This window comes from Sphaerodactylus townsendi, linkage group LG08, assembly GCF_021028975.2.
Source record: "Sphaerodactylus townsendi isolate TG3544 linkage group LG08, MPM_Stown_v2.3, whole genome shotgun sequence".
Classification (NCBI taxonomy): Eukaryota; Metazoa; Chordata; class Lepidosauria; order Squamata; family Sphaerodactylidae; genus Sphaerodactylus; species Sphaerodactylus townsendi.
Genome location: NC_059432.1, coordinates 82,071,404 through 82,097,822, shown reverse-complemented (window position 1 = coordinate 82,097,822; position 26,419 = coordinate 82,071,404). Strand labels below are relative to the sequence as shown.

The 26,419-nt window shown below is 40.7% G+C and overlaps 1 protein-coding gene across 1 annotated transcript in view; it reads left to right on the top strand.

Moving 5' to 3' along the window:
• The window catches only part of DNER (delta/notch like EGF repeat containing), a 181,273-nt gene that overhangs the window by 87,064 nt on the left and 67,790 nt on the right, over positions 1–26,419 (top strand). The window contains exons 2-5 of the mRNA XM_048506096.1: positions 4,049–4,345; positions 6,389–6,483; positions 8,197–8,363; positions 21,908–22,053. Coding sequence (XP_048362053.1) covers positions 4,049–4,345; positions 6,389–6,483; positions 8,197–8,363; positions 21,908–22,053 — 705 coding nt within the window. The remainder of the gene's footprint in view (positions 1–4,048; positions 4,346–6,388; positions 6,484–8,196; positions 8,364–21,907; positions 22,054–26,419) is intronic.

Genomic DNA, 26,419 nt, shown 5'->3' with positions numbered 1-26,419 from the left:
AAGATAACCAGTCACTCAGGCTTTACAGAGTTTTTTGGCCTATCTTTCCCCCCTGTCCCACCCAAGAAGAAGACAAGAATTTCCAAGTGAAAGATAGAAGGATTGATGGAAGGCCTCTCCAAAGAAACAGCCCCCGAACAAGTTCAGAACCCCCAGCAGAGACATACACAGACACTCACAAAACCCTAAATATACCCCAAAAAAGCCTTATCAAGTTTTAACACACAGGGAGACCGGAACAAATTCATAGCAACTGAAGGGCCTTTATGGTTTGCCAGGCCTTGAGGGCCCCTAAAACCCACCAACAGGCCAAAGACTGAAAAGTGTAACAGGCACACTTCACAAAAAAATTACTCTTCAATAACTCAATTATTTCGACCCATCTGATATCCACGTCTCCAGGCAGTAGGAATCCAATGCAGGCAGGCAGTAATCCAAGGGATGCAGTAGTCAAAGCACCAGAAACTCAGAGGGAAGAGCAGCAGCCAAAGCCAAGCTTTGCACTGAACTCTCTCAAACCTCTGTCTGGAATGGAGTCTGTTGGAACTAGACCTTCGTTTTTTGCTCTTTGACCATGTGCAGAAAAAAATGAAAGAAATCCAGACAAAATACCTTTTGTGATTGGCCAAAGAATAGCGTTATCTCTTACCTGAAATCTTTTCATCCAATCTAAATTTCTGCCCCCCACTTTCACAATCCTTTCTCTTTAGGTTGCTGCAGTTCAAATTGGGACTGCAGCAGCCTAGCAGAAGTTCAATTCAAAATGCATTGCAGCCATTAGCTAAATAGGAAAGCTCTAGCAAGTCCTCCTATTTGTCCTTTTGTGTCTCCTTCCCACTTATTGCTCTGTAAACCAACCAAAGGGAAGGAAAAGGGCACCAGGAGAGTCCTCCTGCAGCAGCAGATCCCAGCAGAACCCAACTGGGAGTGCATTAGTTGAAGACTAAATGGCTTAAAAGTTATACCTGTGTAGAGAATTGCAGTGGTATGAACCAAAATAGTCGTTCTCACATGCTGGTGTTTTCAGCATGTGAGAAAAGACAAGTGTGAATAGAACAATTTACTATCGGTATTATAGTGGTGCTTTTTAATCTTTCTCTATTTCTCTGGCTTGGAAAAAACTTTCAATGCAGCGCTAAAGTCACCTTGGTGTACTTTTGTTGCAAACCTCATACAAATTGAGGTGAAACTTCTGCTTTTTTCCACTTTCATCTCTAGCTTTGTCAGCTAAGCTCTGCATCTGCTGACTTGTACCAGAATTTCTATAGAGTCGGGTATTCAAGCTGACAGTCAGATGCCCCATGGATAAATAAAGAAACAGATAACAATAGAGTACATGCTGCATCCATTTCCTCTTACGAAACCGGAGAGTTATCAGAGTCCATAACTGCACTGTATTGACATGTTTTATCTACTTAATTTTTACCAAATTATTCTACCATTCAGTAATATTGAGGCTATTTAGTTAACTGTTCATGTATTGCAAATGCTATTTCAACATTGCCTATTTAAAAATTAAGCCTTAAATAAGGATTTCTGAATGACTGATTTGGCATCCACCAGTCAATTCTGTAAATGCATTGCTAATTTGTTCATAGTTGTGGGCACTGAGAGCATGGTCAGCCCTGTAAATAATCCAAATGCCTAACCCCAACATTTTTAATTAGCCATCTCCCCCCACCCCCTTGTATGCACTGGTATTTGTGGCAAGTCATGACAACAGAAAGAAAGTCCTCCCTCTTTGGTTGTTTGGAGGTTACCAATAATCAGTTGCAAGTGGATTGAGAATGCAGAAGGTACTGAGCTTCTTGTTGTTACTGGTTCCTAGCAATGTGTCAGCCCCACATTCCACACATGTATCTGCATCTCGAAATCTTGCTTAATCTATCATAGATTCACAAAGGACCAAATCAAACTGTAAACATGTTATGACACAGCAATTTTTTTCATGAGCAGAAGGCTTCTAGTAGACCTTAGATTTTGCTAGTGCACATATTATACAGTAGATGTTGTCCAACTTGTCCTTGTTTGAGACTGTATGTCTTCCAATATTGTTTAAAAGATGTCTCCTTTATAGTTGGAAAAAACAAAACCTAAATCTTTAAGGATGGCCTAGATTTTATTTATTTATTTAATTTATTTATTCGTTCCACTTTTATACCGCCCTCCCCCAAGGGGCTCATTTGCAGCTCGTCAGGGTGTGTCCCTTTCTGTGCTGGCTGGGAGCTGCCTTACCTGAGCTACAGTTTAGGAAATTAGGAGAATCAAAACAAAACAAATGCCTACTGTTGGGGGCAGGGGTCATAATGTCCAAGATTCCCAGATTTGTGTACCCATTCTGGAAAATCATGGTAACAACCTGAAACAGTAGTTTTCTTGTATATTTTTGGCTTGGGAATTCCAAAATGCATGGCCCTTCTAGTTATGTAATAGTTTGTGTTGAGAATAAACTGCAAAGGAAGAAGTGATCTATGTGAACTGATGTAGTACAGGACATATGGTCATGGGGCTTTGAAGAAAGTGAAGATGCTCTGTGAAAAGTTCTCATTTTTGGCTGACAACATGGTATGGGGGATTGAGGATGTGGGAAGAACAGCAGCTGTTAGAAATCCTAAGGAATTAGACTGCCTTTTGCTAAACAGTATTGATGGAAAAAATGTCTGAAAGAGGGACTTTTTGAAGGGAAATTGGTCTGTGTGAACTTTCTGAACAGGTTGCATACACCTGTATGGCTTTTAATGGATGAAAACGCTTGGCCACCTTTCCAGATTTTGATGGATGGCTTTTGCCTGTGAAATTTAGTTTTATTTTTTATTCATGTTTAGACTCTTTAATCAGGTGGTCCATTTCCTCATGTTAGCATTTCTAGTGAAATTTATACACCAGAGCCCATGCGATACATTACTTGATCAAAGCAGACAAAAAACTTTCTGTTACTGAGTGCTCATACTTTGAGGTAATATCCTGGGAGCTGAAGCAAGAGGATACATGTTCTATTTCAGGGATCACCGACCTAGTTCACCAGTGGGCACTTTTTGGAATTTTGAAAACATTGAATGGATACTTTGACAAAATGGCTGCTGTATGGGGCACAGCCACCAAGAGAGGCTGTCATGAGTAGTTGGGCCACTTTGCTTTCAGAAAGGAATGCTTTGATGAAGGAAGTAGATGCTAGATGCTATGGTATATTGAGGATCATGGCTGAACTGCATCTCTTCCTGATATTCCAAAATTCTAAAACATGCCATCATGTTAGTTTGGATTCCATCAGAAAGGTTTAAAGGGAAATGTGGTCTTACCTATTTAAAAAATAGACACGATACAGTTTGATGTGGTAGCTTATTTCTTAGCATACATATGCATATACTTCCAAAGACTACTTTTTAAAAATTAGCTTCTAAAACCGTAACAGTACTTTTAGTAGAAAGGGATGTTTAAATTTAATAAGTAATTTCATCTGTATAGGTTTGAAAAAAAACAGAGTTCTTAACTGAAATGAAGAAGCCAGTCTACTTATCCAAACGTTAGATGAGGCAACTAATTAATTAGTGGATATCAATGACTGGCTGGAGTCAAGTGAGATTGCTGGTGTTATTCAACTCTTCTGTTGGTACTAGAGGCTGTTAACACTGTCGAAAGAGCAAGATATCTAATTGATGTTATCTTAGTTTCATACAGAAAAACACAGTGTACTTTCAACACATAAAATTTTTCCAAATATCATGGTGCATTTCCAAATAACATGGTACATTCTGATTTCTAGTGCATTTCAAGAGGATTCTATCACAAGGTTCTTCTGCCAAGCTTTTAAGTGCCATCATTTTAAGATAACCAATTTTTCTTTACTCTGTTTCCTTGATTTATTGTATGTGGAAAACCTGAGAATCTTTTTAAATTGAAATGGGAACAATGAACCATATCTAATTGCTGATATAAAGCCTTTGAAATCACCTAAACTAAGTATGAATTTTAGTCCATTCATAATTTAAGATGAAAAGCTAATTCTATTTCATAGTATTAATTGATCAATTCTGTTGTTTCTGTTCAGTTTGTTTCAGATTCATGTGCCAGCAGTCCTTGCCACCATGGCAACTGCACTAGCAACAGTGAAGGCTACCTCTGTGTGTGTGATGAAGGCTTTGAAGGAACAAACTGTGAACACTCACTTTATAGTCCTCCAGTGTCTGGATGGACAGAATCGGAGGTGCGAAGCCAAAGCAGGCCAGCACTGACCACCACGGAACCTGACATAGTCTTGCCAAGATCACAGGCCACAGTGACTTTGCCTACATGGGAGCCAAAGGAGGGACAGAAAGTTATGGACCTGAAATGGAATGAAGTAGAGGTGAGAATTTTTCTATAAATGTTCTGTGCTGTTTTAAAAAGCTTGTAATATAGATACATTGAGTGCTTTTTAAAGTTACAGGACCTGTTAATTGTAAATGATCTATCAACTGCCCAGTATATGACATATAAAATCAGCTGAAAGAAAAAAAATAACTTATAAAATAAAACTAAGCATCATCTCACTGTTTTTCATGTGAAACCTGCATGTTTTAACCAGTGGATTAATTTTAATTTATTTAACAACCTCAATTTAAGTGATTTCACAAGTAAATGGTTAAACATTATACATATTTTTTGTTGGACTGTTCACTTGAATTATATGAAATGTGGAATGTCAGAAGCCAGTACAGTATAGCTTGCAGGTGCTGAAGAGAAATCACAAAATTGCATGAAAGATAAATTATCTTTACAAAAGCATTGAAATACAACCACTCTGCTTAGTCATGGCATATAGTGCATTCTCTTTTTTATTACCCTAAAAAGGCCTCCACAAGAAGTAAACATTGGAATCAAGTGTTGTCAAAGTGTGAGGGATTTTTGGATGACCAAAATTTTTACTTTCTTTTAAACAATTTAAATGAAGCTTTCTGTGAAATGGCTGCCAAATTTCTCTTTGATGTAATTAATGCTTCGGTATGAAATACGGGTATGCAACCATTAAGCATCAGTGAGAGTCTGATTGATTTTGTATATAATTAGATATTTTAGGCTGTGATTTTGTAATTTTTTACTATGCTGATAAAGGCTTTGCATGCATGTGACAAGCATGAGTGTGCCATGGTATCTAAATGCAAGTACTTGAAAAAAGAAAATCCCCTCTACCCATGGGATTCCAACAGCCCAATCCAGAGCCCTAGGGCAGCCAGGGACGGTGCTGCTCTGGTGCTCCATGCTGCCTCCACAGGGCTTTTTGGCAGTGCAGGGAAGCAACATACAAAAAAAACCTTCCTTGGTGCCAAACAGCCCTCCATTGGGCTCAGTTGGCTTATGCCATCCAAAAGGTCAGAGTAAGTCCATGCCTTGGGTGCCAGTTTTCTGGGAGGTAAGACCAGGGACAAAGCCAACTAAGGTCAGGTCCACCCCCGACCATGCCTCTGGAATGCTCACTATGCTGGCAGAGCTGGGGTGTGTGTGCAGGAATGATGATGTAGCACTCTGTGCTGCATCTGACCACCATGGAGGGCTGCTGCAGCCATTTGCCAGCTGATTTGCCCCTCTTCCAGGGTAAGTGCCCCAGGGAGGGTAAATCCACTGGTATAGGGGTCCGCCACCTCCACAACTCTGTTGCCTCCCTTTCTCCTGGATTGGTCTGTTCATCTTATTTTAAACCCAGTTTAGAATATCAAGTTGGAGCAGGGTGAAAAACCAGCCTCTGTTCATTTAGGCACTTGCATTCAGATATCATGGCAAACTGGAATTTGATTCAAGACTTTCAGTATTTAGAAACCTTTGACCATGTTCTGTGCATAATGGAAAAAAGCAATTGGATAAGTGCTACACAACACCAGCCCCCCAAAGAGCAACATAATTTGCAGAAGTTTTTTATGATAAAGCTGCTGTTGCCTGAAATAAGCTATTTTACAAGAAGTACTGTAGAGGTCATGGATTTCTTTACTTAGCAGGTAGTGATGGCTCAATTTATTTTGTATAAAGGTTTCAGTGAGTGAGGGAAAACTATAATAGGCTTCTTTGTTATAGGGATCAGGTAGCAGAGTTACTATCAGTGGTTTGTTGAAACGGTACATGATATTGTGTCTCAGCTATGCTTACCACAAGTCCTCCTTGCTACCCTTTCAGAAGCCTCAAGTGTTTACACATTATCTAATGTCTAACAGGTCATGTTGCAGTCACACAGATTTATCTGGCATATTATGTTATACCATTCCATTAATTTTTTTCCTGAAGAATTTCCTGATGTTTTTACAAGGTAAGATCTATTCTTTAGAAGAATCCTACAGTTTCTCCTGGCATTTATTATTTCCAGTGGTTTAAAATGTTTACATGAAATGTCCTGACATGTTCATTACATTTTCCCTCTCAGATAATTCCTGATGTGGCTTGTGGAAATGCCAGCTCCAATAATTCTGGCGGGGGTCGCCGTATATCTTTTGAAGTTCCGAATAACACATCAATAAAGTAAGAAAGTCTCCTTCACTTAAGACATTATATAGATATTTTAAAAATAATTTGGCTTCTCTAGTTCAGTATCTTAAATTTTACCCAGTAGTGATAGCAAGAGATGTGACAAATGTAGAGGTAAATGACAATTGTGTAGTCAGATTTTGGGTGCTATGGAGCTGGGCACATTGCTGGGCTCCTCTTGCACACTCAGCATTCCATCCTTGGCCCATAGCAAATATACGATGTCAAATTGTGTTCTTATTTCATAGGAAACCCAGTCTTTCATACCTTCTTCTTTTTCTCCCACCCATATGAGATATCAATGAAAATACATTATTTCAAAATTATGTCCTTATCCGTCTTTATACGTTTGATATCTTACTCCCAAGTTGGGAGTCATAGCTTGGCAGTAGAGCATCTGCTTCGCATGCAGGAGATACGAGGACCAAAACCCCACATCTCCCATTTAAAGGGATCAAGTAGTAGGAGATGCAAAAAAACCCCCTCTGATTGAGATCCTAGAATGTCACCACTACTTAGAATAGGCAATATTGACCATGTATGAAGCAGTGTCATGTGTATTCACGAAATAGACCAACAAACCTTTTCCTTTTGATAGGCAACAGTGCTCCTCCTGCAGCATAACTAAGGTCTCGGTAGCTTGATTGGATCTAGCGCCTAGAATGAACCAGAAATCTATGGTACCAGATGCTTCTTGGATCAGCACATCAACCTGTTCTAAGTCTCATATTTATTTTCTGATCTAACCAAGACTGAACCTATAAACACTCCTGTTGACAGAAAAGAGGCATTGTATTGCAGGACTTGCATCCAGGCAGCTGCTGTTCCAGTCCGGAGAGGACATTTTCACTGCTGTATTGTTGCGCCATTTCCACAACTCCCTTCAGCCTCCCCTCTAATTTACTGTAGATACTGGCAACATTTTAGCCATTTCTTCTTCCCTTTTGGCTCCCTTTCAGTGCTCTATTCTTATCTACTGATTTCCAGGCAGGCTTGGAAAGTATCTTTTCCCTTTTTAATTCTCTGCTTTCTCCTATTGCTGGGGCCTTTTGCACTCTCAGCTTCTTTCTTTTATGTCAGGTTTCTAATTCTCAGCCCACGTCTAGTTCTGTCTTACTTCTGTCAAGTCCATTGCTTATCTCTTATGTCCTTTAGTTCTTGGGTTCTTATTTACTCAGCTTTCAGACTCTCTTACTAGCCTAGTGCATCTGTCTTTCTACCAGCAGTATCTATCTTCTCCTTTCCCCAAACTCTGTATAAATGAAATGATTTCAACCTTCTCACAGAAGTGCCTGTGTCTGACAGCAATGTATTGCTTCCATTTTGCCCTTGGCATTTAATTTTTTGTGAACATTTCATGACACCATAACAGATCAGCCAGAACCTAGGATTCTAGTGACATCTGGCTTGAATGAGGTGTAAATCTCTTTCCTTTGTTACCTTTTCTGAGTTTGCAACTCTAATCCCAAGACCTGCCTGAATTTCCTTTGATTGGGTGCATCTCTTATGCATCTCCTTAACTTGTTTAAGTGTTCAGATGTAGGGAAAATGCACTGCATTAAAAAGTAGCTTATCTGCAGTCCAGTTGGTGTCTTTTGGTTTTGAATCTGTGCTACCTATGTTTCCTTTTTATATGACTTAATGTATACTTTTTTAAAAAACCATCTGTTTGATGTTGCTATTTTTAACCTCTTTTTGGTCTTTTAGCATAAGGCAAGATGCTACAGCTTCCCTTATTTTGTTATGGAAAGTCACAACAGAAAGGTTTAAACAATGTTCACTGATAGATGCCACAAGTATTACTCTTCTGCAAGCAATGGGTGGACTTGTCCTGACGGAAGAAATGCTTGAATTAGGAAACAACTATTTCATTGGTAAGTTTTGGTTAAGTTCTAGATTACAAGCTATCAATTGTATGCGGAACCAGCAATTCTGATGACACAACAAAGTACATTATTATATAGCACTAATAAACTAAGGATGAATTTGTAGAATTTGTTATGTTCTTACATGGATCAGGACCTGCATCTGAATTCATTTGAAGATTTTTTAAATGGGACACATCACACTTATTTGAATACCGTTCATAGATTGCATTGGTAATTATGATGGTACAATTAGGGGGCCTGCAAGGACTCACAAAGAAGGGAAATACTTTTCTCCTGCTGGCCCATGCTCCCTTTCTCTGCCCTATCACCTTCCTAAGCCACTTAGTAACACATTCCCTCCATTCCCAGTCACATACTGTATATTCCTCCCTAGATCTTCCTTTTATGTATCAATCCATAAACTGCTCCATCTCCATTTTGATTTTTTAAATAGATATATTTATGTATATGTACAGTACAGTAAACCTTTATTAGGCATAAATGTATATTTATGTATATATAAAATATAATTTTAAAATTTTTATATTTTTCTGAAAACGTAGAGATTATACCCCAAGTTGACAAAAATATATGGGCCAGTTAACGTTCTCTCAGAACCCTCTCAGCCCAACCTACCTCACAAGGTGTCTGTTGTATGAAGAGGAACAGATTGTGATGGTGTCACTTAGAGGTAGAGAAAAGTGGGGTATAACAACCAACTCTCCTCCTCCTTTTTGCTCAATATTAAGAAAAAAATTAATGTAGGAACTGTTTTTCAGTAGTACGTCCTCTGAAGGTCAGGCTTACTCATCTAGACGCCATTCTTGTGTTCACCTTCTGTCTCATCATCCCCTGTTCTGCCATGGTTTGCACTCTTTCCTTCTGTCCTCACATGCTATAAGATGGCACCAGAATTATTCATATCTCAGGAAATGGAGAAGAAAGAGCAAACTAAGCTAGCTTTTAATCACCTATATAGTACAAACGTGTTTTACATATGTTATGTTGCTGTTTTGGGTCAAGTTGTTGAAGTCATATTTTCATTTCCCTGAGAAATGAAAAGATTGCAGTGGATGTATCTTCCTACACGGATAAATGAGTTTTGAAAAGCATTTTGTAAATTAGTACATTAATTAATTCTGTCAAAATAAGATTTTATTAGCTTCCTTTTATCTCCCCTCTCATTAAAATGAACAAGTTCTAAAAGATCAGTGCATTTTTTCTTTGATCTTCAACATACACCAGCCTGATTCTGAAGCATTACTGCAAAATTTAGGCTACTTGAACATTGATGTCAGTGAGTTTAGACTGCAGTAACTGGTTGCACTCTCAGTTTGTAACTTATTTCTTTCAAGTTCTTCCAAATAATTCTGATGCTCCTAAACCAAACAATTCAGGAAAGTAAATTATTTGCTTTTATGTATTGCCCCTTGGTATCTAATTAACTAAATTAGCATTTCCTTAAAGATGCTTAGACACCACTGAGAGGAATTCAACAGGAGTCTATATCAAGGTACTAATTAGACAATCAAGAGATTCAATTAACAAATAATATATATGCTAGAAATAATGCATACTATCTTGGAGAACATTGACTCATAGGACCACTGTAAGTGACTTGACAAAGCATCTTCAGATTTGAGCTTGTGGCTTATTTGTGCATGGAAACACGGCTACAGCGGCCTGAATTTTTACTGCTGTTTTTGGCCAGAAACTTTCATAATAGGAAAGTTGGGCATTAAGTATTTACAGTCAGTTAATCTGCATGTGGCTGCTTATGTAAAACCCACACAAACCCCTAGATCCGGAAGTGTGCTACCAGAAAAAGAGTGTTTTGCATCATGCAGGAGGTCTATTGGCAGAGAATAAAGTTGTCAAGTGTACAATTCCAGACACGATAGCACTTAATTTGCACAGATAGCTACATTTCCAAAGAGGAATTCTTGCAAATCTGTTAAAGATTTACAGTTAAAGTATCTGAAATACTAACTTTTTTGTTATTTATTTTTTAAGATACCACAAGCGGCAGAGTGGGGAATCAAACCCAGTTCCTCCAGATTAGTGTATACCTACTCTTAACCACTACACGACTGTTGCTCACTATGCCACTATACCACTGCTGCTCAGTTTAGTGGTTAAGAGCAGCTAGATTCTAATCTGGAGAACCGGGTTTGATTCCCCATTCCTCCACCTGAGTGGCGGAGGCTTATCTGGTGAACCAGATGTGTTTCCACATTCCTACATCCCCACTGGGTGACATTTGGCCTAGTCACAGTTCTTCAGAACTTTCTCAGATCCACCTACCTCACAAAGTGTCTGTTGTGGGGAGAGTAAGGGAAAGGAACTTGTAAGCCACCTTGAGTCTCCTTACAGGAAAGAAAGGTGGGATATAAATCCAAACTCCTCATCCTCCTCACATACCCATAGCTGGATAGAGAAATAAATGTGCAAGTCACTACTGCACCGATAATCACAAATTAACCAACCTTTTCCAGCCCCCTAGTCTGCAGGTGTATCGCTCGGAAAAAGAAACATGAATTATGTTAATCACCACTCTGAGAAAGGGGAGTTCTGGCTGCCTATCTAATCCCCTTCCTCCTCAAATGGGGCAATTCCAGTTTCTTTTAGAGCAGGGGTAGGGAACCTGCGGCTCTCCAGATGTTCAGGAACTACAATTCCCATCAGCCTCTGTCAGCATGGCCAATTGGCCATGCTAGTAGGAGCTGATGGGAATTGTAGTTCCTGAACATCTGAAGAGCCGCAGGTTCCCTACCCCTGTTTTAGAGGGCACCCACATTGGGGGCCTTTACATAGTATGCTCATAAGAATTGTGATTCTTACTAAATAGTGCAATAGTTCTAAATAGTGCAAAAAATCTTGTGCTGACAACCATAAACAATCCCCTCTGGGCTCTAAGCCAGTTTTGCAACAAATGATCTTTGAGTAGCAAAAGCAACCCACAAAAAATACATGAATTACATGTATATGCCATATGCAATTAAAGTATTCAAAAGCTGTTTAAATTGGTGGCTTATGGGCAAGCCAGGCACAGAAGGAAACATAGAATAGACATAAGATATTTTGATTTTCTTGCACTCTTTACATGTTGCTTTTTGGTGTTCAAGCAACAGTTGCAACATATATAATTCAATATATATCAGAGGTGAGTTACAAACTCCTCCCATTGTATCCAAATTCAGAGGAAATAATTAATCAACAAGTGTAGTATATCATATCTTAAACCGGCTTTGATTTAATTTCTTCGTCTTGTGAGAATCTCAAGACGACAGTTTTAAGCTGTTGTTCCAGTTCTAAGTATGGGATGTAAGCATATGCTAGATAGGACCTGTGGTCACTAATATGCTAAATGTCGTCTTGGGAGCACTGGAACATTAGAGGAGGAAAATGCTTCACCTTTTCAATTCTGGGCATTTTTGTACAAAAAAAATTATCCTGCTGTTTCAGCAACTTTTCTGTTTTCAAGAGAAAAGATATATGTCTTAGCCTAGAAATGTTAAGTGAGCACTAAGTGCAGATCCACAAGCTTTGTCATCACTAGTTTCAGGAAATATAGCTTTGTTTGGACAGCCACAGAAAGGGAAAGTTGGCTAGTCAACAAAAAGAAATCTTGGCTCAGAAATCTAGTATATGGGATAGGTGTAGAGAGGTGGCCATCAACTGTCCTATGGAAGCTTGATGGATGACTTTGGACCAATCAAACTTACCTTACACAGATGGTGTTGTAAAGATCAAAATTATCTGAGGAGAATGTTTTGAGTCCCTATTGGGGAGAAAAGCAGAGTATAAATGAATGGAATATTCAGTCATAGCATTAAGGCAATACATTATTTTTTAAAAATGTATTGGGTTACTGTAAACTTTCTATTATGAAAAGGCTCAGCCAGGGTGTACAGGCACACCTGAGAATCTTGCCAGGTTTTGATTGCCCAAAGCAAGTTCTGAATCTCATGATGCAGAAGGGTAAGCTGCACTTGATCTTTACCACTGCCTCATGCATTACTACATGGCTTGTATACCACAACAGGCATATTCTAGATGTTGTTTTGGAAAAGCTAAGCATTTTGTTGGTTTTTGAAATTAAAACACGGCACTTGGGGGCTTGGATGCATACATGGAACTCTTGGGTATCCACAAGTGTATCCCCATTCACTTCAGAAGAGTGGGAATCTTGTGGCATTTGTCTTGCTCAAAGATGATTAAACAAAGCATGGTCCACATAGAGATGTCCAAGTTGGACTCACAATATTTGGCTACATTGCTGGCACTAGGTTTGCTGATTGTGTAACTCTCCTCTTTGTTTTTAAACACATTTAAAAGGTGCTGGTTTTATTTGCAATTATTACAGAGATGGGAGACTACTGAGTTGTCTCCCTGGCAGTTTGCTCTTCAACAGATTCTGTTTGTTCCACTGTTGTAATAAGTGATTCAGTATGCACTTTGTAACTGTGAACAGCAAGAGAGCTATAAATGAATCCCTGCAGAAGTAGTCATGTAATGCAAATGTAAACATATACAGGATTTTTTGACATGGCAGAATAAAGAAATAGAGTATTGTATTTTATTTTCATTGATATAATAGGCACAAAATAAAGAAAAAACCTACTACTCCAGTGAAAATCACACAGTTTTAAAAAGCTGTCACTGAAAAGCCTATGACTTGTTTCTGTCAGAAATCATGTATATAGTTGACATTTCAAATCCCACTGCAGGAAGCATTTAAATTGTGGAAACAGTAGTGATTTAAGTAGTATAGATTTTAAAAACACATGGAACCATGTTAGTTCATTAGAAAAAATGTTCAGAATTGGAACAATGAATGGATGAGGATTTGCTAAGGATGAGCTTGCTCTGTTTATATCTGGGAAGAAGGTGCTGCTGACGGAAACAGCGTGGCAAGCTTCCAGTTTTCCTCCTGCTAATCAAACACAGTCAGGTCAGCCATCATACCCTGTGGAATGAATGAGTGGTCAAACAGGTAAACAAACACAGCTGAATAGCCCTGTCTGGGAAAGAGGGGAGGAAGAGCTTTCCAAACCACCCTGTTCCACCTAATGAGACACTAGGGGACTGTGACCATTCGTCCCTCGCAGGCTGCCACCAAAGATCTCTTACTTTGTAAGGAGGAAACTCTGATGCCTTTTCTAAGATCCATAGCAAACCTGATGCTCATAGGAATGTCAATTAACACTCTATACCACTATAATTGGAAGAACTCAATCTCTAGATTCTGTGGATGCGTGTGTTGCAGTTGAGGATTGCTTTAATTCCAGTAAGGCCGGCTGGTCAGGCTGAAAAATGGTAATCTTTTAAAAGATTTATTGAATGTTCCAGAGGTATTGCTTAGTGTCAGCCATGGCCCTCTGCCATTTACAAGCTGACTTGAGTTTTTGTAATTCTTGTTCAGAATTGGGCAATAAAAGAGGGCACATAGAAAGGATGATGTGCTTTGGATTTGGTAAACCCACTGTGCTATTTTATTATCTTTCTGGACTATGCAAAAGAATTGCATGAGTGAAAGATTTCCTCATCAGTCTGGGTTCCCTACCAATGTCAAACTGGAGCAGTATAACTTTTTCTGATGCCATCCTGACCTTTTGCACCTGAGATTCTCCTGTAAACCGAGTGGCCTGCAAGAACTTGGATAAAAAATTTTCTGGCTCATCTCTAATCAAAGTAAGACAAACAGAACCTCTTATTATAGCGACCCAGTGTTGTATTGTATGCCCATACTTCTAGATGCCTTGTGCATTGCTTCTTCTGTCTTCAGATGATTTATGCTGAATACATGTCCAGTGTCACCTCATCTTGGAATGATTCTACTATCATCATTTTGGGAATGTCCAAAGTGCCCCACCCTTCCAGAGTGGGGGGGAAATCAACTTGGGGAGGTGGTGTGGACCTAAGCAGTGGATTTGCTTTCCCTGCTTACCCCAGTGGAGGGGCAATCACATCATCAGGCAGCCGCCGCAACCCCCTGGTATGCCTGGACATGGCACCCAGCACCTCGCCAGCACTCCCACTCTGCTGCCAGCTCCACCAACACAGCAAGGGCATTGTGGAAGCATTCCCAGGCATGGAGCTGACCTTAGTTGGTTTCCACCCTGGGTTTGTGGCAGTTGTTCTGTAGCCCCAACCCTTGGACTTACACCATCCTTTGGGGGGCATATGCTTATTAAGCCCTAGTGGGGGATTTCTGGTAGAGGATGTTCTTCACCCTTCCTGTTCCACTGAAAAGCCCTCTGGAGGCAGCAGGGTGGTGCCGCAACAGTGCCATCCCTAGCCACATAGGGCTCTGGATTGGGTTGCCTGACAGGGGTAACCTTCTGTTACCATCTATTAGGCAAAATCTCTGTTATTTGGAACCTGTCACCTGACCAGATCCAGACCAAAAATGGGTACAGCATATATCAGAAAACTAGAAAAATGCCAGTGTACCCAAGCTGCCAAATATATTCAGGCACAAAACTCCTGTGCAAGTGTTTAATTAACAAAAGTGCAAGTGCAAATAGTGAAATAAATTGCTAAATGCACATATGCTATAATAAATACATGCAAACATGTACAAAACACCAACAATCATATCTAAGAACACTCTAAGAGTGTAAAAGCAAAACAGTTCATAAAAATGAATAGTCCAATCCAGGGTCTAAAGTTCACAGTCACTATGAATGCAAACAATTCACAGAAGCAGGGACATAGGTATAGATTTTTATGGGGGGGTTCGGGGTGGGGCCCACCCCCACCCGCCCCTAGGGCATGGCCACACCTCCCCAAGCCCTGCCCCCATCCTAGCGCTTATAAAAGCAGCTCTCCGAGGCCAGGGACGGCAGACTCCCCCACCCTGCTCTCCTCTGCCCTCGACCAGCTGGGCTCCCAGCCGGCAGCCAGCAGTTCCTTCTGCCCTCCCCTCTGGGCAGAGGCATAGAGGGAAAATGGTGCCGGGTGCAAAATCTGAGTTTTGCGCTCCTCCCGGGCAGCCGCTGTGATGCTGGAATCCACCCCCAAACAGCATCACTTTCAAAGGTGTTTAAACTAGACACCCAAATTCTCCTTTTAAATCCACCTTAAAGGCAGAATCTGGGGTCTCCAGTTAAACAACATTGAAAGTGATGCTGTTTTGGGGTGGATTATCCCCACCCTGAAACAGCATCACTTTCAATGTGGCGTAGTGGTTAAGAGCAGGTGCATTCTAATCTGGAGGAACCGGGTTTGATTCCCTGCTCTGCTGCTTGAGCTGTGGAGGCTTATCTAGGGAATTCAGGTTAGCCTGTGTACTCCCACACACGCCAGCTGGGTGACCTTGGGCTAGTCACAGCTTTTCGGAGCTCTCTTAGCCCCACCCACCTCACAGGGTGTTTGTTGTGAGGGGGGAAGGGCAAGGAGATTGTAAACTCCTTTGAGTCTCCTACAGGAGAGAAAGGGAGGATATAAATCCAAACTCTTCTTCTTCTTCTAAAATGAGGATCTCAGATTCTCCCTTTAAATCCATGCCGAAGGGGGTGGATTTAAAAGGAGAATCTGGGGAGATTTGGGGGGTGCCTGCTGTCAGGGGTGCAGTTGTTAAGCTAGAAGCACCAAACTTTCAGGGTATCTTTAGGAGACTCTCCAAATGACACCAATCAAGTTTGGTGAAGTTTGGTTCAGGGGGTCCAAAGTTATGGACCCTCAAAGGTGTAGCCCCCATCTCCTATTAGCTCCCATTGGAAACAATGGGGGATGGGGCACCCCCTTTGGGAGTCCATAGCTTTGGACCCCCTGGACCAAACTTCACAAAGCCTGGGTGGTATTAGTAAGATACTCTCCTGATGATACCTCCCAGGTTTGGTGAAGTTTGGTTCAGGGTGTCCAAAGTTCTGGACCCTCAAAGTTGGAGCCCCCATCTTCTATTAGCTCCCATTGGAAACAATGGAGGATGGGGGCACCCCCTTTTGAAGTCCATAACTTTGGACTCACTGAACCAAACCTCACTAAACCTGGGTAGTATCATCAGGAGAGTCTCCCAAACAATCTCTGAAAGTTTGGTGCTGCTAGCCTAAACAATGCGCCCCCTGCAGTCCAAAAACCAAAATACACTAAAACGTTTTAAAAACCCACAAACGAGCAGGCGGAGCTTCGGACATGAATGGGGGGATTTGAACCCGAGAACCCCCCCTTACCTACGTCCTTGAATAGAAGTTCTTTAACTCTCGACCAGATTTAACCAGATGACTGTCAAGTTCATCTCTTTTCAGCTGCAGGTGAATATGAACTCTCCCTGTACGTAGACTTGTAATAATAAAGATTTCACTAAAACCGGTCTTCCAGTCTGTTGGCAGTAAGATCAAAGTCAATATCCTAGTTGGTTAGCATCAAGCAAGTAGCAAGCAAGCAGAACATTTTTCGCAGTAAATCACATTTTCAGAATGCCTTCTTCAGTGATTATATAAATATTGCCATCTCTTTATAGGGTTAAAATGTAGACTTATCTCTCATGTCCCTGGTATATTGCATCAAGTTCTATTTGGCAGCCTGGGTACAGTGGCATCTTTCTAGTTACCAATACTTGGCCAGATCCTTTAACTTATCCTATTTAATGAAGTACCCTGTAAAACTGGAAAATGCAATCATTTCTAACAACTGATTCCCCACTGTTCAAAGAGAGGTTCTCTGCCCGCGTAGAAATATGTGCTTTGCCTCTAATTTGATATCAGTTCCAACTTCTAAATGGCATGTTGCCACTGGATCTCACTGTAATTCCTTCAAACCTGAACTAAAATGACTAAACTGAATCTAAAGCCAAAATGGCTAAACAATTTATCTTACATTGATCATATCATGAAAAGACACAAGTTGCTGAAAAAGGATAATAGGAAAAGCTGAAGGCAGCAGGAAGACCTAACATGGAATGTGTTGACACTATAAAGGAAGCTACAGCCTTCAGTTTGCAAGGCTGCCAATGATAGGATGTTTCAGAGGCTATTAATTATTAGGGGTATCGCAAATCAGAAGTGATGTAAGGGCACATACAGCATATGATTCCTTTCTTGGATTATTTCCCTCTGTCCTCCTCCTTCTGTTCCTTTCTTTGTGTCTCCTTTTGCCTTATGCCCCTGAACATCTTACTGATTCCTTACTTTTCAGCACAGCAATGTGTGTGATTTCATTACATTTAAATTCACCTTGGATGAATCATAGAGTTAAACTAAAGTCCCTTTCATTTGAAAAGTAGCTGCATTTTGTTCCTCCAGAAAAACAAATATAAACATGTTTCCAAAATTATTCTCCTACTTGGCAGCTAAAAATAGGTGTTAATGCAATTCAGAAGCAATAGGCATGTTTTAGTCAAATTAACTGGGGGAATTAAAAATGGCAAGAAAATGTGAAATTCTGGTGAGAATAAATTTTAATAGCTTGCCAAAGGCTTCATTTTAACAGGATTTAACACAAAAAAGGAAGCTGATTTAAAATTCCTTCAGGGAGCTCTCCTGAAGAACATGCAAATTGTCTACTTCAGACAAGTGAACCTGAAGATAATTTTTTAAGTCTAAGAAAAAATTCCAGTCATGCTCAGATATGTCATTTCTGACTGTGACAGACAATCAAAATTTATATTGAGTCTGAGAGTGAATTTTATCTATACACTTTACTGTTTGTGCAATGAAGTTTTATTATTACATTCTCTGTTTTATTCTCAGAAGACTTCTGTTGTTTACTTTTAAGCCACCCTATGTAAAACATTACTTTTGTTTAAACACAATTTTCCCCCTGTGTTTTAAAATCCTGTAATTTAAGTATGGGGGAAAATAATACAGGGTTGTAGAAGACAAACATTCAGTTATCCAAATCACACAGCATTTATGGAAGGTATTTGATGTTGAGGAATAGGAATACTTGAGGATGTGGACAAGATCCCTGGACAGCTGAGACTTACCAACCTGTATACTCAACCCTTGTCCTTCTTAGTTTATTAAAAGTGCTGGGGGCTGGGGGACTGGTTGAGTTAGCAAGGCAGAGTGGTAAATGCTTCCTTGAGAGCAGGAGTTTTGCTGCTCATGCTTAAGGAGGCAGTGATTACGAAGGAAAAGTCCTCTCTGAGCCATACTACATTGGAAAATTTCTGTCCAGTTGCCAGTCTTCCATTCTTGAGTAAAGTGTTAGAACAGGTTGTTGCTTGTCAGCTCCCAGGTCTCTTGGAAGAGATTGATTTTCTGGATCCATTTTAAGCTGACTTCAAGCTGGGATTTGGAACAGAGAATGCTTTTGTTCCCTTGGTTGATGACCTCTCAAGAACTAGGCAGGAGCAATGTGACCCTGCTTGTTCTGCTGGTTGCTATTGATCATTGTCCATGGTCAGGGGATCCCCCTCTCCCTGGACACCTCCCTGCCCCTGGCCCCCGCAACTCACCAGGGGACAGGAGATGGAGCCTGGTCGCCCAGATGAGGCTGGGGTGCGCAGGCCAACCTGGGGGCGGAGTAAGAGCTGCCGCACACCCAACAAGCGCCAGGATGAGCCAGGACCAAGGCATCAGGCGCAGACGAGTGTCAGGAAGCTGACAAGTGTGGCCCCATGGCCTTACTCGCCTGAGGCCCAAGAAAGAGCCGACAGCTGCCAGGACCACCCCAAGTGACAGCAGCAGTCCCAGGGGAGGCAGCCTGTTGCCCTGCAAGGCCCTGCTTGGCCAGCCAGATGGGTGGGAACTGGGAGTGGCCAGCCTATCCCAAGCAAGGATGGGCCCGAGTGGTTGGGAGAGGGCAGGAAGAATCTAGAGGAGAGGCCAGCATTTGGAAGGGAGGTGGGAGGAAGAAGATTTAAGGGAGAATGGGAAGTAGGAAGGATTGGTTGTTGTGAGTGGAAGGGAGGAGATGGTGGGAAAAGAAGAGAAGCTGTTAGGAGGAGCAGGGAGTGAGGGACACGGGGAGGTAGAGGGGAGGAGGCTGCAGAAGAACTGGCAAGGAGGATATTTTGCCAGGGATAGCCAGGCCCCAGACAAACTGTGGGTGCGCAAGCTCCTAGGAACCCCAGGCCAGAAGCCTGAGGCCAAGGACAGGCAATACCTGGGTAAGGGAATGTGGGAAGGATCAGGCCTCAGTGGGCGGGACCAGGGAGGTGGAGTGCCACAATTATAGTATCTATACTGTGACGCCTCTCAGCACCGAAACTAGGAACACTGTGTTACAGTGGTTTGAGTCCTATCAGGGTTGATCTCAGAAGGTTGGGGGATTCCTGTTCTACCCCATAGCTTCAACTGGTACAGTAGCTGCATGTGTTCATGGATCAGTCTGATCTAACCTCAGACCACTGAACTGTTTAGATCAGTATTGTCTGCTCCAACTGGCAGTAGTTTTTCAGAGTCTCGGGACTCATGTCAGGGTCAGGTGCATCACCTAATACCAGATTCTTTAAACTGGAGATGCTGAGGATTAGGCCTGGGATCTCCTGTATGCAAATCAGATGGATATTAACCAATCCCTCAGTTTTAAAAGATTTTACTGTACTGCTCAGTTCAGGGAAAGTCTTGAGAAATATAAACTCCAGTCCCCTTGATTATGAAGAGCTAGTTGTGCATTTATTCAAATCTCAGCTGTGCATTTCTTGAGCTCTGGAAAAAAATGTGTCAGGCAACTACAGACTGCATTGGTTAAAAATGCAGATGAATTGTGGAACTGTTCTCTTTTCTGGGGAAGTATGTCTTTCTAGCTCTGGATAGGTGATGGGCCCTTGTATGCCTCCATCTATACAATTGTATTTTTACTCAGGCAGCAGGGCATCAATCCATGTGACTCTATGAGTTCATTCTCCTCTCAGGGTATGGGTTGCATATTGTGTTGCTTGTACAACTACCAGAGCAAGTACAATGATCAGAATTGGGGTGCTGTCTGGTTTCCGGGCTGTATGGCTGTGTTCTAGCAGCATTCTCTCCTGACGTTTCGCCTGCATCTGTGGCTGGCATCTTCAGAGGATCTGATGCCAGCCACAGATGCAGGTGAAACGTTAGGAGAGAATGCTGCTGGAACACGGCCATACAGCCCGGAAATCAGACAGCACCCCAGTGATTCCGGCCATGAAAGCCTTCGACAATACAATGATCAGAATTGTTCTAGTATTTGAAATATATGTTTGCAAAAGTATTATGGGACTATTTTTAAGAGTGTACTTCTCAAGGCATAATATGTAGGATTCTGGCTTAGCTGTGTTAACCTTGTAAACATTATTATCTCTATAGGAAAAGAATATCAGGATTAAAATTTAAAAGACATTGTTAGATATGTCTCCTTCAGATTCCTTTTTGAGGGAGACAGAAGTTCAACACATTTTTCTGTCTCCATTTTCTACTCTTTTTTATAACTAGGTTAATTTGCATTAAAATATAAATATTTTCTATAAGTCCTTGCTGTTTTGTCTTTAAGAAATCCTTATGTATAAATTTCAGTTATATTCAGCAATGTCAGCAGTTGTGTAGCGAATAAGTTATGACTTCAGGGTGAGTAAAAACAGCATGTACAAATGAACTGCTTCTCATTTAAAATCCATATCTGCAAAAAAATAAAGTAAAAAAAGGAAGAAATCATATTTTGTACAAGAAAGATGATTGTTTCCCACAGCACGGTTATTATCAGAAGAGATTCCCTCACCTAAACATTCATACTGCTGCATGTGTTGTTACAGGATCATAGGTTTAACTATACTCCTTAAAGAACTTAATTAAGTCTATGGACAGTATCTATCAAACCCTTGATAGAGTATTTAGACAAAACAAATTGATGACTAGTGGCTTTGAAGGAGTGTTAAAATAAAAACCAGTAGAGAAAAGGAAGAACTTCTGTCACTAATGATGCTGAGGATTTAATTTTCTCTGGACCAAGTACTTAAAAATGTTTTTAGGGTTAATATTTGGAGCTGAAGAACCTGGGAGTCCTAGAGAATGAATACTTTGTAGTGTGGTGAATTTTGTCTTTGTATGTATGTTTGATGTTGGAAAGATGTTGAAGTACAAATAAAAATTTTGATTAAAAAAATCACAGGTTTAGATACACTGCTAGCAATAGTTGGTATGTCTGTTTCTAATCAGTCATTTTTAAATAGCTATTTTCTGATGTAAGAAGACTTGCAACTGTGCTCTAAGATATATAAAGTGACAGTAATAATATTTTGCCCTTAAATCCATCATCAGTATTAATGACCATACTAGATCCTTGATTCTCATAAATAATAGATAAATAAGGAGTTGGCTATAGCTCTTTCCCAAGTGATCCCAAGGGCCTGTGCTTACTCACTGACATTTTTTTAATTGAACAGCAGACCCAAATGCTGTAATTGCAAAGAACTTCTATTCTCCACAGTTTTTAGATCAATTTGATGTATGACCCAAGGGACTTTGAAATTAATGTTAGGTTGTGGGAGGTGTCTGAAGGTGTGCTTCAAATCCTGTGATTTCTAAAATCTTTACCCCACATTCTGTCACATCAGTAATTTTACAATAAAGTGTTGTTTTTCTTTTTTAAAAAATAACGTAATACTCTAACAATATTGCACTTCATCTTTTCTACAGGTTTCGTGAATGATTCTGTAGCCAAATGCATTGTGGCTTTACGCTTGACTGTGATAGTGAAAGTCAGCACATGTTTGCCTGTAGGAAGCCAGGCAGGTGACCTTCAATGTTCAGGGAAAGGAAGGTGCATCACGAAACCATCTGAGGTAAGAGGAGTCATTGTCCCCCTGCAAGGGAACAGAGAGAGAGAGAGAGAAGGTTGGAAAGAGGTCAAAACTGGTGTTGTTTACAGCTTGGTGTTAAGATGGCAGGGACATTAAAGTATGATTGATAGCCTGACTGAGAGGAAGAAACGGACCCAGCCTATGTGTTGAGTGTACGGCAAAAGAAGAATAGCTAAAGGCAGTAGATGACATGTATCTTTCTTGCTGCCTACAGCTACTGTCTGGGAATGCAGCTGGTCTGCATGCTACCGCTTATCTCCATAAAAAATAAGATACACTGTAGATCTCCTTCACCAGACCAGCTCCTGAAGACCAAATGTCATTCAGCCAAATGTTATTTCCCCTACTGAATAAAAGCACATTGTCATTTGTATACAGATCTCAGAAACTGTGCAAATTATCCTCAAGACTTGAAGGTGTCTTGACCTCCATGTGATGACTCATGTGGCTGTTACAATTCTAAAAGAAGGGGTAAACTCTTTTGAGAGTAAACTAAGTTTAGTAATACTTGTCCTTCAAATGGAAAAAATGGAGGACAGTCATAATACTAGATTCACAGGACCACTGTGCTGCATGATAAGAAAGAAAGGCTGGCATCCAAATGCAGACTATGAATAAACTACAAGCAAATGTCACGATCCTGGCTGTGTTAGGCTGTCTTGGGCTTTCTTAGATGTAGGGGATACCATCTGCCAAGTGCACATCTTTGTCACCGGTGTCCAATCATTATCAGTTCACCCACACATGTTTGATTTTCCTATTTGTACCCAGATTTTCTACCAATAGGGATCCAAAGGAACTCATAACATTGTTATCTTCATGTCCATTTTATCTTCACAACAACAACCCTGTGATGTGATCTTGACTGGCCCAAGATCACTTAGTGAACTTTCCTGACAAAGTGGGGGTTTGAACCAGAGTTTCCAGTATCACAGACTGATACGCTAACCACTGCATGATGCTGCCTAAGGAAATTGAAATAGAGTTCAGCTATGACCAAATCCATGTAGGCAGATTCAACAACTGGCTCAAGTTCTGTTCTGGTTCGGTTTCCAAGAACCTACTTCCCTTTTGGCAAAGGCTTTAAAAAGCCAGGTTTAAATCTCTGTTTCTGAAAATAAGACAGCATATCTGCTGTTCTGCTCTCAACTCTGGATCCCTCCCTCTCAGTGCAAAGAAAGATTTAATTCTGTCATTTAAAATCAGTTTCATCATAAAGCAGCTCAGAGGAAACACCATATTCTTCATCACCATTTAAGAAGCAATGATAAAATCTGCCTAGGTCAGTATTACAAATCACATAGAACAAGAAACATACAGAATGCTTTGCTGACCTAGTTCCAGATTTAAACCTGTGAGGGATTGAGTGGAAATTAAAGCTTAGGCAAAGAGAAAATAGAATCATTATTTTCCATTAGCTCAGCAGAGAACTGGGTTGCGTAAAACAAGAAAAGTCAGCTGCAGGCTATTTCAAACAGTGGTATGGAACCCTCCTTGTAACTCAAGTTTTGTCACTAGTGAAGGTCAGAAAACAAAGCATATTATAAAGAATATGATATTTATTTTCTAAAATTCTAGCAATTGTAGCAATACATAGCTACAAAGTCTCAACTTCATTACGTTTAAAGAAGGCATCCTGTTTTTCACAATCCCCCCCCCATCTAATGTCATCTCTTTTCATTGGATCTCCCAAGTTTTCCCAGCAGCCCTTCATGTGTCCTGTGATCTTTTGTAGCTTTGGTGCTAGGTGTCATAATTAATACATTAATGATACTTAGTTATATCTAGCATTTTCAAATCCTTCAGAAGGGCACTATCTTAGGTTTGGATACAGTATACACTTGATGCTGTGCTGTAAATATAGGTGATTCTAGGTGGGACTGCTGATGTTCTGGATAGGATTGTCTTGATGGTATTAGATGGGCTCAGCTGATCCAGTGAAGAGTCTGGTTTAGAGCAAAACAGCAGGAGCCTGGCACAGAAAGAGGATTATCCACCATGCAAATTCATCCAGCTTCTATCTTGGAGGAGGGTGGCAGCAGCTTGAGGGGCTAAATGCTCATGTTCTTGTGTGCTCCTAGCAATTCTGGACAGCAGTGGAGTGGCACTATTGTTGGAAGGATTGCACATCTTCTTTCTAATTGGATTGCTGTGGCTCCAAGGGGATACCAGAGGTCTCTGCAGTTTGTTGGTCTTGAGTACTAGCAATGCCTGCACACATAGGTTGGGTTCTTTGATTCTACCATTGGCCCTTCATTTTTCTGACCCTGAAGACTAATTGATTTTACTATTTGTAATGTGTTGACTACTTATTTGTTTCAGTGTTTTATTTGTTTATATTGTTAATATTTGTTTCACAGTGTTTTAGAAAAACGTTTTTCCATTCTTTGCCATGTTCACTAAATGTAGAAAACGTCATTAATAGTCTAACATAAATTGCATAGAATTTCTTGGATTAAATGTAGATTTATTTTGCTACTATTATTTTGTAACTTACTCAGACCTATTTCAGCTCCCAGACATTTCACAGTTTGAAGCAAAGAACTGAGAGATGAAGCTTAAGTCTGATATATACACATGCTATCAGCTCTTCTTAGCTCACTGGAAGGAAAAAAGGTGCTTTCATTGCAGTTGCTGTCATATAGAATAGTTCAAGCAGCATTTGTAGTACAGCAGGAAAATGCAGACTTTAGAGGTCTTCACGTTGACCTTGTTATTGAAACTGTTGGATGTTTAGAAATTGTCCACTCTTCAGTATTAACAATAATAACTAGAACTAAGAACAGAAGAAGAAGAAAATGATGCTGAAGGTGAAGGTACTGTTGAGTTGCTACTGACTCATGGTGACTCCATAAACTGTTCCAGGAAAGAGATGAGCAGAGTTGGGTTGCCATTGCCTTCCTCTGCATAGCAATCCATGTCTTCCTTGGTGGTCCAAGCACTGGCTGTGGCCAACTTTGCTTAGCTCGCAAGCTCTAATGCTGGGCTAAGCTACAAGCATTTATGCGAAGAGCATATGGCAGATTGCTTGTATGGAGTTCACGGGGAAATTATTATTATCTAACAATGGGCTTAGTGAGCGTAGAAGGGTATATATCTGTTTAGGATGTCACAAGTTTGTTTAGTGGACTTAGTTCAGTTATGTTGAATCTAAAAAGTAAAATTTTGAAATAATTGAAACTGATCACAGTATTAAACTTTGGCTATAACTGGTTTAAATCATGATTTGACTCGTACTATCAATTGTTCTATTTATTACATTCTTATATTATATGTTCTCAAAGGAACCATGGGACTATACCTGGAAGATCCTTGAACTTGTCTCTTTCATCCTTTCCTTCCTTTCTTGATTTGCACATGACAAACTAATTTGCTGAGTAAAACTGTAGTTTGCTGTTACATCTTGAGCTTGACCTGCTAATCAGGAATACAATCTGGTTTGTTAAGCAAGACAACAGTCTGATCTCTTAGAAATCTAGCATATCAAGATTGCAGCCCTTGAAGGGAAGAATGTTTGTACCAGAAAATATTTGGTCTAAAATATAAATTTTTGAAATAATTGAAACTGACAACAGGACAAAAATTTGGCAGTGTTCTATCATGAATCTGTAGTGCAGTAGTCCTCAGTCCACAAATCATTGAGAACCACATTCACAATTATAATCAGCCAAAAGAGCCATGTGACTACTGTATGCTCCATCAAATGTACACATGTAACAATGTAAGGTATAAGTTCTAATATTAAATGTATAATTGTAACCTTTTTATTTACCAGAGTATCTCTGAGCATGTAGGATTTTCACCCTCACCACTGTTGAGTCTTAGCCAGGCATTATAGACTGAGGGCTTTCCTCTCTGCCTTCCTTTCTCTCTGCAGAATGAGGCATAGCAGGTCAGGAGGGAGAGAAAGATTGCCAAGGTGCCCAGAGGAGTGTAGTAATGCACTGCTGATCCAGCAGCACCGTGGTAGAACGTTGGGACGCCAACGGACCTACGGCCTTGCTGGTCGCACCGCACCCCCACTCCTCATCCCCCCATGAGTCACGGGTCATGAACTGCCTGGCTCAATCACCGGGCGCAGGGACAATGGTCTTGCCCCCAGGTGAGGATTAGGCTCAGACGCTTACGCTCCTCTCCGCACGTAGCCAGATGAGATCATGCATCACATGATGATCTCCCGACCTCCCGCTCTCCCGGAACTCCCCCCAGTCCTCCCTCCTACACGCCCCCAATAGGATAACAATAAAAGGTGCCAGGAACCGGCAGACGAGAGACTCGCTAGGAACACGGACCTCCGGTCTCCCGCTGCTGGCGATCTCCACCAGATGTTATCTCCGCGTCTCGTCTC